Raw genomic sequence first — 17,043 nt, 5'->3', positions numbered from 1 at the left:
CCTTTTTGTTTTTTCGTTCTGTGTTTTTCATAGTGTTATAAATGAACAAAATATAAAATAGTGCAAAGTTAGATTTATAAAAAAATGAATTGGAAATATCCACAATAAAGTTGGGTCGTCAAAAATGTACCATTTTTTGAACATGAGTACCAAACGAAAAAAAAGTACCAATTTTGGTACTAAAGTACCATAAGTGGCAAGCGTGAACTAAGGCAAAATTTCTTCTGCTAACTAGAGAGAGAGAAAGGGAGAGAGAGAAAGAGAGAGAGAGAAAATCAGTATCATCTCATACATTTGTAGAGAGAGTGAGGCAATAGCATTCCATTGGCAACTAATGGTAAAGGTGCAGACGTAGTTCCAAATAGAACAACGAATCTATCAACCACGTATTTAAGTACAGCTAATGTTCTTGAAGAAGAAATAATCAAATAGCAGACTATTACAAACCTACAATTTACAAACTAACTAACTCTGGTAACTAGAGAGATAAACTGGATTATCTCGTCAATTTTGGGAGATATCGAGGTAATGTCATGCCATAGCAAAGTCGTAATCAGGGTACATCTATTTCTAAACAGAGCAACAGTTCTACTAACGATATAAGAAGTAATTAAATAGGAGAACATCAAAAAAATCAAGAATTTGGATACTACTTCTGTAGGAATAATATTTAATCATTTTCTCTTGTCTCCCCTGTAAACATATTATTTCAGCAAAATTAAACAAAAAATGTTGATTAAATAAATATTTACGCTTTAAATAAACGCGTGTAATTGTGTCATTAAAATATCAACAGAACAGAAAATTAAGTGAAATTTTGTTTACTTAATCATTTAAAAATTTTGTTTAATTTAAAACCTAATTATTGTTGAATAATTTTTCATATGTTTTAAACTTTATTACAACCAAAAATCGTAACTGTAGGTTTTTAAGTCACGCGTGGGGATTTTGATTGTTCCGGCATCAAAAGAAATGTCACAATTCTCTTTTCACAATGCAATACAATTATCCTTAGTAATTGATTGTTCTCGAAACAAGGAGAAGTCATGATGAAAATCGAAAAAGAGGTATAAATACCTCGCAAAATATGGATATCATCATCACAATCAACTGTCAATTGCGGTGTTGTAAAGTAAAAAGTGAATTAAAACTAAAAAATGAATAAATATATTTTAGCATTCGGTAAGAGTTTAAATTACAAGTAAAAACTGAAACAAAAATAACTGCTAAAAAATTTTCATCCTTCCGCAGCTTTAATCCTTGTTGTGGTTGCTACAGCCGATGCTCGGTGTAAACGCCAATGTCAACCCAATAGACCAAGCCCATCGGTTTGTATAAGAGAGAGGGGTACTGTGAATAGTTGCCGCAGATTACGGGAATGTAGATTCCGCGAGGAGAACTGCAGACTTAAGTCTATTGGTCAACCACGTAAGTAGAAACTGAGGACTTATGTCACTTATTACTTAATTACTCATTAATCCATCGATTGTTTAAAATTTTAGCACTCAAGAAAACAAGCCAGAGCAGATGTCGCAACATTCAAAAAGATGGAAGTGGACTTTGTGCTGGAAGAGGCAAGAGAAGTACTAAAGAAGAACGTTGCAACAAATTGCGTTGTCCAGCGAAAAAGATTGTGTCCTGTTATCGCAGCAAAGCCAACAATTGTCGCCTGATGTCCAATTGCCAAGCCAGACGCGCTAATTGCTTGAGAGACTCTTGGAACCGTAAGTCTATAAGAAACTATACAATTTACAGTATTTTCGGAATTAATTTAATGATTAATTTTAAATTTTAGAAATTATGATTACAAGACGTGAAAGATGTCGTGGCATGAAACTTGGACAGAAGGCAAGACAATGCCGTAAATAAATCCGTGATTTTTATTATCTTATCATAAAACTCTGAAATGGATATTTGATGAAAAAAAATTTTAATAAAGATCTATGTTTATATGCAAAATGAATGAAAGATTCTTATTTAATTATTGTGACAAGTGCATAAAAATAGTTATAAGAAATCGGTTTTGATGTTACAGCACCATTAATAAATAAATAATCAACGGAAAATCAATAGTGAGAAAGTCTACATACATAACATATGTAACTAGTCATTTATAGGTTCCTGGATACGCTGAAATTTTCAGCAACAGAATTCCTTACAAATTTGCTAAGAAAAGAACATCCTCGCTGCATATAGCTCCAGAACCATTCTATGGCTTGGTATTAGGCAATTTCTTCTGACCCATTTAAAAAAAAAAGTCAAATCATATGGTGTGTTTCATCAGCCAAACAGACTAATTGGGATATATACTCATTGTACTCATTTTTCTGAGCTTGATGAGAGAGTTGTACATATCTCACTGAGTTGTTTGTTGATCTCAGGTTAGAGAGAAATTGAAAACAATTAATGTACACATTTTTAAAAAAAGCAGCTATGAACTGTAGTTCATGCGAAGATAAACTCGTTCAGATAGTCAGTAATCGGTTGGTTAATCTATGTGGCCATGTTTTGATAGAAAACCTTCTAAACAGTTACTTTAAATTGAAATAATAGAATTAATTAACATTATGTGGCATTATCTTTTTGATGGATATACAATATATATCGTTAAACATCATATATTGGGTGATAAAAAAAATGTACGCAATTCTTTGTTACATTTTCAACAAAGATTTTCTTTATAGAAAATTAGTTTTAATAAAATTCGTATTAGTCACTATTATTTCTGAGCTTTTGTCATTTGGGTGTCTTCATAATTCTATTGATGTAAACCTTCTGTACATATTATTATTGTTAGCGGATGTGGTACTGCAACCGTCGGGTCTATTGTGCCCTTAAAACTTCTGTAGTTGATCAATGAAAAATTTGGCTAAGTAATTTTCAGTGGCTCTTTGATCGGGCAATTTTTTACTATTAAGCGAGTTTTACACAGACTATAACGATTGGTAGTCGGATGATGCACGAGATACGAGCTAAACGGTGAAAGTGTTAAAACTTTCCAAATTAGTTTTGGTAACTTGCTCCGAGTCATTACAGATATGTGTGGTCTGCTATGATAGAGTACAACTCATCTTCTGTTCGCCAATTGTGTTCATTGATTCGTTTTTCTTTGTGCAATATATCTAGTTGTGAACAGTAGGGGACCGAATCAAGCGTTGCACTAGTTTGGGTCAACTCATAATGCTCAATTCTATTCTGATCCTAACAAACACTTAACATAACCTTGTTTGCCTCATTTATGGCTTTGAAGCCATTTATGTACGATCATCGGCTTTTAAAGATGATTGCTTGCACTACATATTGTCTTTTTTTCTCTATTTCACTTCACCCATAATAAAATACTTCAAAAATGGTTTGGTTGCAAGTTTAGGAACTTAAGCAATGCTACAATTATGTTATTATGAGAAATAGGAGCAACAAGGGTTTTGGTACTTCCACTCCAAGTCAAAAATATTTCAAAAGAAATGTAGGGCTGCATTGTAGAGAGACTCTTTTCAACTTAAGTGTTTTGGGGGATAACAAATTTATTCTAGGTCTCTCCAGTGCTTTGGTGTTATTTTCATTACCTAAATTGGAATATGTCATATGAAGTATCAAAGCAATACCTTTTATACAAAAGTTGGAAATTGTAATTCATTCGAGATTAACATTTACAAGCAAATTCAATAGTAGAGACAACTATGTTTTGGCATTTGTAAAATTAATCAATTTTGTGTAATGCAGAAATGATGAATTCGAAGTATTAATGCGAAAGTATTAAAGAAAATATCTCTATATAACTTCTAAATTGTAATCAACCAAAGATGCATGTCTGACACAAGTTTAGCTTTGAATAAAAAGAAATTTGAATCAATATTACCAAATAGGTGTGGTTAAAGCAAATATGCACTAAAAACCTAATCACACACAAGCCAGGAACATAAAGGCACAAAGGCAAACTGCCAGGATGCGTTCTGTTAGTTAAAGTTCCTATCTACACATTCATCAGAATTGGCTTTTACTTTGATGTAAACGCATGAGAAATGCATGAAATTGGGAAAAATTTCGAACGAGAAAATGGCAAAAGCTTTTTGCACTGCGTGCCTATGAGATAAAATTTAAAACGTAAACTTTGTTGTTTACCAATTTGCATCAGATGCAGGCATAAGTCGAGCAGATGTAAGAAACATCGATGCAATGAGATTAGGCCGAACAGAGGTGTTTCAACACAGATGTAACACACATTGATATGTTAAGTACACTATGGAATATATGCCGTCATCAGAAAGACGTTACTCCTTCATGGAAATGGGAAAGCTAAAATTATGTTACTTGAATGAAAAAATTTTGTTAGCAAAATAGTAAATATTTTTTTGAATTTTGTTTACTTTACTAATAAAATGTTAGTTTCTTTGATTTCATATTGATTCATTGAGTTGAGTTACTTCAAATAGTTCATCAAAGTATATATTTATGAATTTAGTCTACGAAAAAATTAAGTGTACTTTTCTAGAAAATATGAACACCTGTAAGCTTCTTACACCAATGTATACTCGTTGAGATATCCAATACTCGATTCATTTTATATATATTTTCTAACAATGTAACAAATCTTATTATAATTATTATTATTATTAATCTACTTTTATTAATTAAATATATATATAAAACATATATTAAGTTAAAGAAGATAATTGCCGATAAAAATAATAAGAAATAATGATTTCTTCTGTATTACGCTCGTAGATAAGATTCTATACATTATAAAGAGTAATAAAATTATGCAATAAATAATGCGTCTATAAAAGATTAGTATTAAAATTTACCAATTAAAAATAACTAATAGTAATTAAATCAATTATTCTACAGCTGCTTTATGATTTCATTCTAATATAACCAGCAACTGATTTTGCTAATAAACTTTCACAGCAAATTAACAAAATTCTAGAAAAAAGTGCGAACAGACAAGTCAATTATGGCTTTAAGTCAGTTGGTTGAGGAATGCTGACTCTGAGCCTCAAATTTGACAGGGCACGAGTTCAACGCTTGGTATTTGCTGCGTCAAAGAATTATTTGCGAATTATTAAATATAAGAAATAATTCCAAGATCACTGATGATGGATATTTGGTGATACTCGAAATAGTTGCATGGTCAGAACTTTAATTAAAAAGAAAAAGTAAATAAAAATAATTTTTATTGTTACAATTCACAACTATTCGAAGCTTCTATTAAAAATAAAATATAAACATATTATATTGTATCCTTAAGAAGATTATAGAATATAGTCAAAATATTGGTGGAAATTGGCTTAGTTTTTAAAGTTAATTACGATTCGAATAGCAAAGAAAAGACAAACACAAAAATTTATTTAATTAATTGAAATTAGACTGACCGTACAACGCTGTTTCGAGTATTGCCAAGTACTCATCATCAGGAAATATTCCTATTTTCTTTTGATTAGTTTATAGTTTGTATAGTTCGTATTTAATTTGTTTGGACTCAGGGTCCAACTCAGGGTTAGAACTCGTGAAGCGATGACTAATCGTGTTTTTCCAATAGTAATCAAGGTTGCAAAAACCTTTAATGCTTAAGTTTCAAGTTTTTTGTCACTACTTTATTTTTAAGTGACACTAACCAAAGCACTCAAGTAAATTTTTTTTAATTGAAAATATTCGCCATCGGATTCTAAATATTTTGCCGATCTTTCAGTTAATTCATGAATATCATACCCGAAATCATTTGTCAAGTTATTTTCCAATTTTCTCGACATTGTTGAAGAGCACGTGTCTCATTGATACGAAGAGGTGATAGTGAGATGGGTTTAAGACTGGTGTGTTCGGATACCACGGAATATTCCATCCAAGTGTTTACAAGATATCTTTCACTGATTTTGCTCTATAAGTCGTATAACAAAATTATTTTGCCATATCTTCTAAACTATTCCGGTCATCTTTCGATCAATGCGTAATTTAAATCAATCATTTGTCGGTGATACTGCTGCGCAATAAATGAAATGCTTTGATTCCACTAGACACTAGATGATTCGGTTTTGGTTTTGAAAGATCATCTTCGTCATATGAAACCCACAACTTTTTGCCTTTAGGATTTTAAAATAAATTCATTTTTCGTAACTGGTCACTATTCGTGATTTTCTGTGGTGGCGTTGAAGCAGCATTTCTCAAGTGATTGTCGGCTCTTCTTTGCATTTATGTGGTCCACCAGAGTGGTCACTGTCTTCCATATAAAAATTAATTCTTTTAAATTGTCGGAACCCTGTATCATATGTTTTAATCTATTGAGCATGTGCACCATTTGTTTCTACTGCCGTTTTTCTTAGATTAAATAAGAAAAGCAATGCGTGCCGTAAATGTTTTTTTTCAGGCACAGAATTTCACATAATCACTGAACGATTAAATAACGCCGCTAGTTTCTGATGGACTCTACATATATTATTTTTTGGCACGCTGTATACTTTTCGCTAACGCCATCTCTTAGTTAAACAGAAAAACACTTGTGCATATACTTGGTACATATATGAATTTTTAACGAAATGAATGTTTTTTCAAATACACTGCACAAGTTCACTTCTAAGACAAAAAAGTCAAACAATGAGGTGTATATTTTATATCTCTAAAAATAAAAGTAGAACAAATTTCATATAAATTCGAATCCGAATTCAAAATAATGATGTGATTTAATATTATAATCCCAGGGTTGCTTGAGAGGAAAATTCTAATCAATTTTATAAGGATATATTAACTTAAAAAACTAAAAACTACATAACATCACATAACATAAAACCTTATATAAATGCACAGTAAGCCTAAAGAAGTTGCTTTTGAAAAGCACTTAGTTGGTTGGAAACTCATTTGAATTGTTCTTACTAAGACCAAAGAGCAACCAGCAGCTCCTAAAAGCCACAAGTTCATTGGCCCCTGAGTTAATTGAAACTAGGAAGAAAACCGGACGCATAATGTTAACTACTAACTAAGTGTGCTTCTGACAAAAGTGGACAGCAAAGGTTTTTCGTTTTAATTGACTACGGTGCTGGCTGCTAAGGACAACTTGTGGCTTCTTTTCACTAAGTCAAGTGAGATTAAAGTAAACAAACCTGCCGGTTCTCGGGCCAGCAGAAGTGTGTAAATAAATTCTGGGCCGTAAGTCAGCAATGGCAAAAAGCTAAAAATATTTGTCATTTTAAGCCTAAAGCTATAATTTATAGTTTAAACAGTGTTTAGTGTGATCTCCAGCCACAAACACTCAAGCACATATGCAGTACTCAAAAGGTGTCCACTGTGTTGGAATTCTTTGTAGTAGAGAAAGTTTTAGACTTTCGTTTTGGGCACGAATGGTTGAATAACTAAAAGTATGCTACACAATATGTTTAAATGAAATTTCCCTAAACCCAGTTAAACCCTTTCGCCGGTGTGTAGCGGATATGAAAAACTTGCTGAATTGTTTAGCTAAGTGCACTTAACATTTGAACTCATTATTATGTGCTGAAAAATGTCATAAAATCAAATCAGGTTGGGGAGCACAAACGGAAGTACTAAAGAAAAAAGGCAAACCACTAAAAAGCTGTAAACCCGGAAACTTGCCACAACTTTGCGTTTTTCATTTATTCCATAAGCAGCGCCTTTTTATGTGCTCGAGTCCTTCACGGTAGTTTCCTTAGCTCCAGCTCCAGCTCTAGCTACTGTGTTGCAATGTTCACGGTTTCCTCCTCCCTGTTGACGAGTGTATTTAGTTACTGCTAATATATACTGAGATGAGCGTTATAGTAGCTCAAATGTAAGCTGCAACTTTTCATATTAAATCTTGTCAAGTCGCTGTTAAGCATAAAAAATATAATCATGCACAGGATGACAATAATAACGATGACAAAAGAGCAACATCAACATTGCTCTTTCACTGTTTAGTACGTACAAGTCCGTAAAACATTGTCTAGAATGGCATTTCGTTAGCGTAACTCTGGCTGTGGCTGTGGCTGTAGTTATTGCTATCGCCATTACTGGTAACACTGGTACTACTGGTACCACTGTTACTGATGGATATAGCTGTGTTCAAGTGAGGGCATGTATACGTACATACATATACCAACTAAGTATACGTATTGACTTCACTATGATTACATTATCGCCTGTTTGTTAACTTTCGCAAGTGAATAAATGTACTTAGAAGTTGTAAACATAAAGTATGTTGCGTCAGGGTCTGATGGGTAAGGCAAGCGATTTACGTGTACACAACTTAACATAAAATATATTTTACCAGCATTTAAATTGAAGTTTGTTGCTTTGCACACAATTTCTCACCTCTGACAGTGAGTTATTGATGGTAATTCTGTTAAAAGTAAACGACTTACTTTAACTGCTTTGCTTCTTTGCCAGTTTGCTGCTTTTTCTCATATATATATTCGTATATATATATTTTTTTTTTTTTTTGTCAAATTTGTAGCAGCTGTTCGCTTGCAACATTCACTGGGCTCTGTGCAATAAAAAAGGACACGGAAAAATTGAAATGAAAAACCTTTTCAAATATGTAAATGACACAAATAAATAAAATACACTGTCATGTGGCGCCAGTTTAAAACACATTTGAGTTATGCAAATCCTAACGAAATCCCCACCAGCAAAAAATCAAAATAAGTTGAAAACCGTACCGACCCAATCTAACCAAAATGCCAAATAAAGGACTAAGGACTAAATAAGTAAAGTGTTAAAAAATTTGCATTTGAAAACAACATTTATAAACCATAGAAATTTGAATTAAAAGAAGTCCACATTGCCAAGAGGCAGCAAATCTAAATAAAATCTTTTAATTTGCATAAATTTTAACAGAACACAAATGGAAAAAAGTACAAAATTAAATTTTCCACAGCACATTCTCTGATGTTCTCTGATGGACTTTTTCCACTACTCCATTCTTATAAGCAATTTTAATTTAATTTTTTTTCTTATTTTTCTCATTTGTTATTTTTTTTTTAAATATTTTCAACTATATATATTCAAATTATTTTAAACAACACAACTCAGAAGTTCTTTTACAAGTTCAGTATTGTTTGGAATCAAGCAATTTATATGAAAACATTTACTATTAAAGTACATATATGCAGATACATAAGCATATCCATATACATACATATATAGAAAAACACTTCGAAACTAAATTAATTGTGATAATGTAGTGCAGTTGAGTGTAGATTATATTTCAATTAGTGTGGGTTGGCAACTAGCAAGAGATATAAGAAATATTGCCTCAATTTCATGAAAAACTATGAGTAATATCAAACATTAAGAAATTCAAATATCCAAGTTGACCAATATTCTAAAATTCGACACATGTTAGATATTCTTTCCAACCAATCAAAACGTAGAGAAATAAGCCAAATTGTGTTTGAACACCATTTTTCTAAGTTGAGAGAGTTAGCTTTAAGTCTACTATGTAAATATATATATGTAGATACATATGTAAGTGTATCTGTATACGGTTCATTTTTTTACAAATCGGCCACCTTTTGAACCTCATCATCTACAATTTAGCTAAAATTTTTTTTATGAGCTCATTTTATAAACTGAGAAGACACGTGTCTTGGAAAAGGTTTTGAAATTTGTTTTCTAGGGGATATACACCCATGGGGTTTTGAGATTTGTAGACACATTTTTAAAAAGTTATATCTCAGGCTATATAAATGATAGAAACTTGAAATTTATTGCCTTTTAATTGAGATTGAGACTTTAAGAAATGGTAATAACAAGATTGTTTATATTTAATACTAATACTGAAAAAAAAATAATTTTGTCCCATGAATTTTCATTTTTTGTATTTTACTTAGGTTTAGTTTTAAGTTTTTTTTCCTTTAGCAGAACAGAGTTGAGGTTGCTAGTGGGATATCTAACGGGTCACCATGGGCTACGTTACCACCTCAACAAAATGGACCTATCCGAAGAGATAGATTGTAGACTCTGCTTGGAGGCAGAGGAGACAACCAGCCACATTCTATGTGACTGCCCAGCTTTGATCTGGGCCAGGAGGAGATCACTGGGTCGGGAATTGCTAACACCTTCCGACATTAGGAGGTCCTCAACAACCAGAGCTGTGCGAAATCAATTAAATTACAAATTAAATTACAATTACAGAGTAATTATAATTGATAATTGAATTTCCAGATTATATATGTAATTTAATTGAAAACCTCAATTACGAATTACAGTATAATCTTAATTTGTAATTTAGTTTCTGAATTACAGTCATAATTGAAATTGAAAAACCAAATTTCAAATTACGTGTAATTTGCAAAAATAATCTAGAGAAGAAGAAGCATTGAAACTTTTGAAAGATGATAAACGAATCGAAACTATGGTTGGATTTTGGGTTGTAAGTGGCCCGCATTTTATTTGCGCCTTCATTCATAGTATTTTGTTGGGTTGCTTGTTTTTGTTTTTTACATTTGGTGTGTAGAAGTGTTCCATTAGAACTTCAAAGCAGATCAAGAGGCAGAAAAATTTTTTCTTTTGTACGCAAATCGAAATCTGAATATGTTGCATTGTTGCTTTTTTTCATGAAGTTGTCAATTTAATATTGCTGTTTTTTTTTGTATTTCTGTCTTGTGCAGTGATCGAAAATATGTATTTAGAAATGTGTATACTTGTTTCATTTGTTCGGTTGCGTGTGTACTTTTCTATGCTTTTGCTCTATGATATTTGTTTGTTTTGCTTGTATGTTTTTTTTGTTTTGGATTGTAGTTTTTTTTATGAAATTTAGGAAGGTGTCTACTTCGCATGATTTTTTTTTTGTTTTAAGCGCTGATATGCATGTGTGTCAGAATGTGTATACATTTTGTTGTTTTTTTTTGTTTAATTGATTGAACATTTGACTATGAGTTGCGCGTAAATTTTTTAAAGCAAATTTGAAAAGATCGTTGTTTTTGTGCATCAAATAAATATATGCAAATTTGTAAGCAGTATATGTATGTGTGTACAATGTGTATGCAAATAATATAATTTTATCTGTAATGAGATTATGCCTACATTTATGTTTTAAGAATTATTTTTATTGCTAAATAGGATTTAGAAATTATAATAACAAAAATGAGTAAAAATATGTAGTTTAAGAATAAAATTTTTGGACAAAGTCTTATGCTGGATGTATATTTGGTTTTGTATGTGCAATAATTTTTTATTGAATATTTATTAAATGGTTAATTGCGTACAATGTTTAATTTTTCCCTGTTATATACGTATATGTGTATTTTTATATTTCTGAATATAATCAATAATTTTAATAACTAATTTTTATTAATATCGTCTAGTGATAATATGCATGTATATATAAAATATTTAAAATTATATATTTCAATATTTTGTAGCAATGTGATAACAATACCAAATATACTTTAAAAATTTATATTTCAATTTAATATGAATGCACTTGGTACAAATATTTTGAGAAAAAAATCAGTAGTAATAAGCGTGCATTTAAGGGTTTTGCCCAGTTTTATTTTTTTGTTTTTTGTTTTAAGCGAATGTGTGTACTTTTCTTCTTTTTTTTGGTTTGACTGATTTCACATTTGCTTATGCGTACCGCCTGAATTTTTCTAAGCAAATTTGGGAAGATCGTTGTTTTTGTAAGCAGTATATGTGTGTACAACGTGTATGCAAATATAAGTACAAGTTTATCTTTATGCCTACATTTGTTTTTTTAAGCGATAATGTGCATATTGATACGTTTTGTTGATTGTCTAGTTGATGAAGAATGACTGTAATGACTGTTCAATGACTGTAATTCAGAAACTAAATTACAAATTAAGATTATACTGTAATTCGTAATTGAGGTTTTCAATTAAATTACACATATAATCTGGAAATTCAATTATCAATTAAATTACTCAGTAATTTATAATTGAGTGTAATCTAATTACAAATGTAATCATTATTGCACAGCTCTGTCAACAACTGACATTTTAGCCTTCATTCGAAAGGCGGAATGTCTTTTCTTCAGTTAGGGTCTGTTGTAGCACAAAAGATCAATCATGGTCGCGGTGCTCTGCTCAAATGGGAGCTAATACCCTGTTCTTTCTTATCTTAGGTTTAGTTTTAAGTTTAGTTTTTACATCCATTAGTTAATTATCGTTTAAGTGAAACATTTGAAGTTGTGTTTTCTGTCATACTTATGATATTGATATTGAATAAATAACTGAATTGTAACCATTAAGTTTAAACTATTATAATGAACTATTAAAATTGAAATAGAATTATGTGTATTCACGTTACTATGTACCAGCAAACTCAAACTCACTGTCTCCAAATTAATACTTATATTAAAAACTCTTTCAGATTAAATTTTTTTTAATATTCTTCAAATACACAATTTAAAATGGTATCGAATATAAACTATTAACAAACTCGTTCAACGAAGGACTTCTAATTATTGTTGTTTAATGTTATTGCACGTCGTCTTCCTACCATATCTGCAGTACTTCTCATTTTCATTTCTTATGGTTTTACTTATTCCCTGAGAAATTTAGTTTCCCTAAATAAAATTCTATTTTTGAATGGGCTTTTACTAACAGATCAGCTAAAATAGTGTTCTAGTTCACTAACAACACAAAATAATAAAACAGTTATCAAATAGTAGTGAATTGCAACAACAAAATTTTTTTTATTATTTGTAATTAATTCAGTTTTTGGCTGATCATTCAACTTTTTCGAGTATTGCCAACTCCACTGATGGTCAGCCAAAGAATTAAATTAAATAAAAATAATAAAAAAAGTTTTTGTTGTTGTAGTTCACTACTGTTTCATCAGTACTTTTATATTGAAAGCAATAGTTTATATTAAGAAATAAGTTTTTTTCATAATAATGGACCAAAAAACAATATAAAAAAATTTATAGAATGATTTTAAGAAAAATAACATTCTCTGCAAATTTAAACCAATCAGACGAACTACCGTAAATTCTGAATGGTTTCCACATTAACTGTTTGTGAGATGTTGAGAGTTTATGCTTAAGTTTTTTTCTTTAAGGCATAGTAAGCTTTGACTTCCTACATCATGTAAAAGGTTGAAAGAGGACTCTCCCATCTTTATGATTATTTTTGTTTTTCGAACCAAAGTATCACCTTCCATAGTACTTGCACTTTAATATGAATGTCCCAACATATTATATTAAATTAAGCATGCGTTATTTAGTTATTAAGGTCGTTTCACATCGAGGTACTCAAAGCCAGAAAGTGATGTACTCGTCAAACAAAGACCTTGATTTACTCGAAATAAATAAATGAGCAGGGAAATGTTTACATATTGAGATATAAAATAATACTTGGGATATACTTGGGGATACTTGGGAAGGTACATATGTTAATAAATTTTGCAGCTTAGAAAAAAATATCTGAAGTTCACTTTTGGTTGGAAATTGCTAAAGAATTGTTTTCATATATCATTTGACAATGGTTTTTGTATTGAATAACCTTTTGTTGCGAATTGCTTTCATTATAAACAATGTCAAAAAGAAAATATTTTCTGTGTTTGTGATGTTTTCGGTTTATTACATCAATAAAATGTTGGTCAGGAGGAGGAAAGGATATATTTTATGACGAAAAAAATTGGATGAATATATGGAAGAAGTTGCAGTGAAAGATTGAAAAACAATAGGTTTCATAGTTGGAAGCTAAATTAGAAGATATGAACTATGAGTGGATGAGAAAAAGGCGGATGATGAAGAAGATGACTAAAATGACAAGAGGAGGAAGGGAAAGAAGACGATGTAGAGGACGACAAAATTCATATAATATCTATTCAAAAAAATATATAGATTTTTTTAAGCAATTTATTGGAAAATTTAAAAAAGTACTGTATTGTATTAAAAGTTATTTTTGTTTTAAATAAATATCTTTTTCAACAATAACTTGAGCAATGTGTATATATCAAAAGTCTAATAAAAATACAAAAATTCTTTTTGTTATTTAGTGAAAAAATTTCAACAAATTCAAATGTGGAAGCAAAATGCACAATCAAAATTATGCATATTAAATGTAAATAATGAAATTTTTGAGACTGTTTGACTATTGTATGAAATTTATATTATTTTGCTAAAATATCCGGTTTATTAACATAACTCAGCAAATGCTTGAAATAACAGTAGGATTCAGTAGGACTGCTCAGCAATGCAATGGAAGACAATGCCTCAAATAAATTTCGGGCGGATGCTGCATGCGGCACCGAAAGGAAGTCATGTAGAAAATTTGCAAATCAATGTAAATTTTAAAATGGCAACTGCAATGAAGCAAGCCAGCTGCTGGTCCATACATTCTGCTACATTCCTTTTTATCTTCATTTTATCAAAAATATTTCAAAATGTATATTTTTTCAAATTCCATAGATATCAAATGGAATACAAATCAAAGTTTGTTTCTGATAGTTTTTCTTTTTGTATACAAAATACAATATACAGAAATTTTGATTCCAAATTTTGCTTCTTTTTCCCCCTTCGTGAAGAAATATTTCTTCACGCAAAATATGTAGGTTAATGCAGTAAAAATTAACTTAATAGAAAAGTAAAATGATTTATTTTCCAGCATAGAAACCAGCAATGGAGCCATCAATCACGGAAATGTTGGCAATTATCTTTTTTTATTAACCTTTGCGAGAAGCTCGTGAGCACTTAAGTATGGAAACGATCCAATTTTTGTACTGAGTGATTTATAAGAAATGTGAACAAATTTCTATTTGGCAGTACTTTAACCTGGTTATGTCTCATTTAGTTACAAAACACATTTCAGAAGTCAAAAGCATATATAGAACCATGGAGGTTTTGGCAGAAATCAGTGAACTGAAACCGTATTACTTTTTATGCTGATTAGTTTGTGCAAGATGAATTTATTCATTTAAAGTCAGATTAGTTAAAAAGTTGAACAGAAACAATTAAATAAAATAAAATTAAAATATTAATAATAATAGTAATAATAAAAAACAATTTACAAATCATAATCTATTGAAACACATAAAGATCAATTAATATTAAATTAAATGAATTTGAAAATGAAGGTAATGGTGTTGATGAGGCTCAAAAATTTCTTCATTGCTGTGAAAATTAAATTAAAGATATCTATGTATAGACATCAAGATTGATCCCATCAAAAAATACATAAAGGATAGGGCCCAGAAATTATTTACGAAAACTGACAGACTTCCTAACACCGCGTTATCAAATCTCAGAATGGTTACAGGCTCCTCCGGGAGGTATGCAGATCTAAGTTCAATAATTGCTTAGTCTGATGAAGTGATAAACAATAATTTAGTCAAGATGTAGAAGGGGGTTTTGAAGAAACCTCGAGTTAAAAAAGGGCATAAGTGCTTAAGCGCACAATCTCAAAACAGCTTCAACATAATATAGATTGTTGGATAAGTTCATATATATGAAATGACAATCAATAAACGAACCTATATGCAGCTGTGGCTGCTTTTTTCTACCTAATCTTACTGATCAATACTTTCATTCTTACGATTCTACAACTTTTGAAAAGCATATGGTTCTTCGGTTGACTCCTAAATTTCCTTTTTTTTGGCAGTTATTATGACGATTTTGATAAATACTAAAAACAAAATATATAAAAACTAAATTTATGGATAGACAATTATTGTTTTTAGCACTACAACAATGCACTATTTCACACTGAATTGCGTCTTTAGGAACATTTGACAAAAAATCAACTAATATTGTTGCACAACAATTGTACAGTGTAACTTCGGCCTATTGCCTAAGCTCTGCAGACCTCACCTGTTATACTAAGTCCACGTTATTCAGAAGATGTGGGTAGCATCGCTGCGAACTTTGATGGTCATTCCGAAAATCGACTTAAATTATTAGATTCAGTTTTGGAAAAAACTTGGCATAAGTGTGTAGTAGGCAATAATGGAGTATTGGAGTGGAGTACTTTGAAGGCCATAACTAAAGCCTAAATTTTGACTATAATGTTGTGTGTTCTTGTGCAAATTATTAAATAATTGTAAAAGCTTACATTATGTTGAAAGCAAATATTATCGCTTCATTTGAGATACCATTTCAGTTATTGGAATAATTTCAATATTAATTTGAACTAAATGGCCTGATGTTTGGCCAGCGTAAAAACGTCCATTCTTTTAATGGTCATTGATTTTTTGCAGATGCGAACTATATTTTTTAGCTAAGTTTTTTAATTAGTTTTTTAAATAAAATCAAAAATTGTAACAACTGACGTCTAACAACATTTAGAGCTGACAATACTTACCATATAAATAATCACGCTCATGTTTGAAAGCAACTCCTTGAATATATCATTTTTTTTTGTGTTGTGTATAGTATTGAAGCGCTACCCCGAATTGAATGATACCTTTTAATCCATAATATATTAGTAAATTAAAATCGAAATATTAATAAAATAGACCACAAGGAGCTTAAAATGGTTTACCTTAATGAAATTCTATCTGCGGAATAGAAATATCCAATCCATTGCAATATTTTGGAGTTGCTGCTTTGAAACTACTCATAACTGCAAAATATTTTTAAAGTAATTTCTGAATTGAATATTGAAATCATATTTTGTAATATTTTTTAAGGAGAAATGCAGCTTGGATACATTTTATTGTTGAAAAGTTTTTATCTACTTCGTGTGTTTGAAAGACCCTTTTCAGAGTACATCATTTTCAATAGCAAAACTTTGGGCGCAACATGTAGCAATTTGTCGAATCATTCCACTATGGCAGTATGTCAATACGTTCAACTCTGGACAGATCTGACTCAATAAAGTAAAAAGCTTTCATGAGAAATGTTTAAATTTTCTATATTATTTTATTAAGTACATACTAACATATTTGTACTAACGAGTACATATTTTCTTTTCAACTTCCGGTATCCTTTTGTAATGTGAGTTTCGTTGCTCCGGGTGCTGGTGTTATTCCGGAAAGTTAAACTCCTTCCAACGACTTTCGCAGCTAAATTTATGCACTTCAAAAGTTTTTTAATGCTTTATGAAAAATAGTTGAGGAAGATTATGAGCAGATTTCTACCTGGCAATTTTGGCGAATGGC

The 17,043-nt window shown here is 30.7% G+C and overlaps 1 protein-coding gene across 1 annotated transcript; it reads left to right on the top strand.

Moving 5' to 3' along the window:
- The first annotated feature begins 1,099 nt into the window (after positions 1–1,099).
- Positions 1,100–1,934, top strand: LOC119667404. The gene is made up of 4 exons (XM_038076694.1): positions 1,100–1,182; positions 1,252–1,428; positions 1,503–1,724; positions 1,796–1,934. Exons 1-4 carry the CDS (start codon positions 1,158–1,160, stop codon positions 1,867–1,869), a joined length of 498 nt encoding a protein of 165 aa, XP_037932622.1. The 5' UTR covers positions 1,100–1,157; the 3' UTR covers positions 1,870–1,934.
- Positions 1,935–17,043: the final 15,109 nt, after the last annotated feature.

Source organism: Teleopsis dalmanni, chromosome 1, assembly GCF_002237135.1.
Source record: "Teleopsis dalmanni isolate 2A chromosome 1, ASM223713v2, whole genome shotgun sequence".
In the NCBI taxonomy this organism is placed as follows: domain Eukaryota; kingdom Metazoa; phylum Arthropoda; class Insecta; order Diptera; family Diopsidae; genus Teleopsis; species Teleopsis dalmanni.
This window is presented reverse-complemented; position numbering and strand designations above follow the sequence as displayed.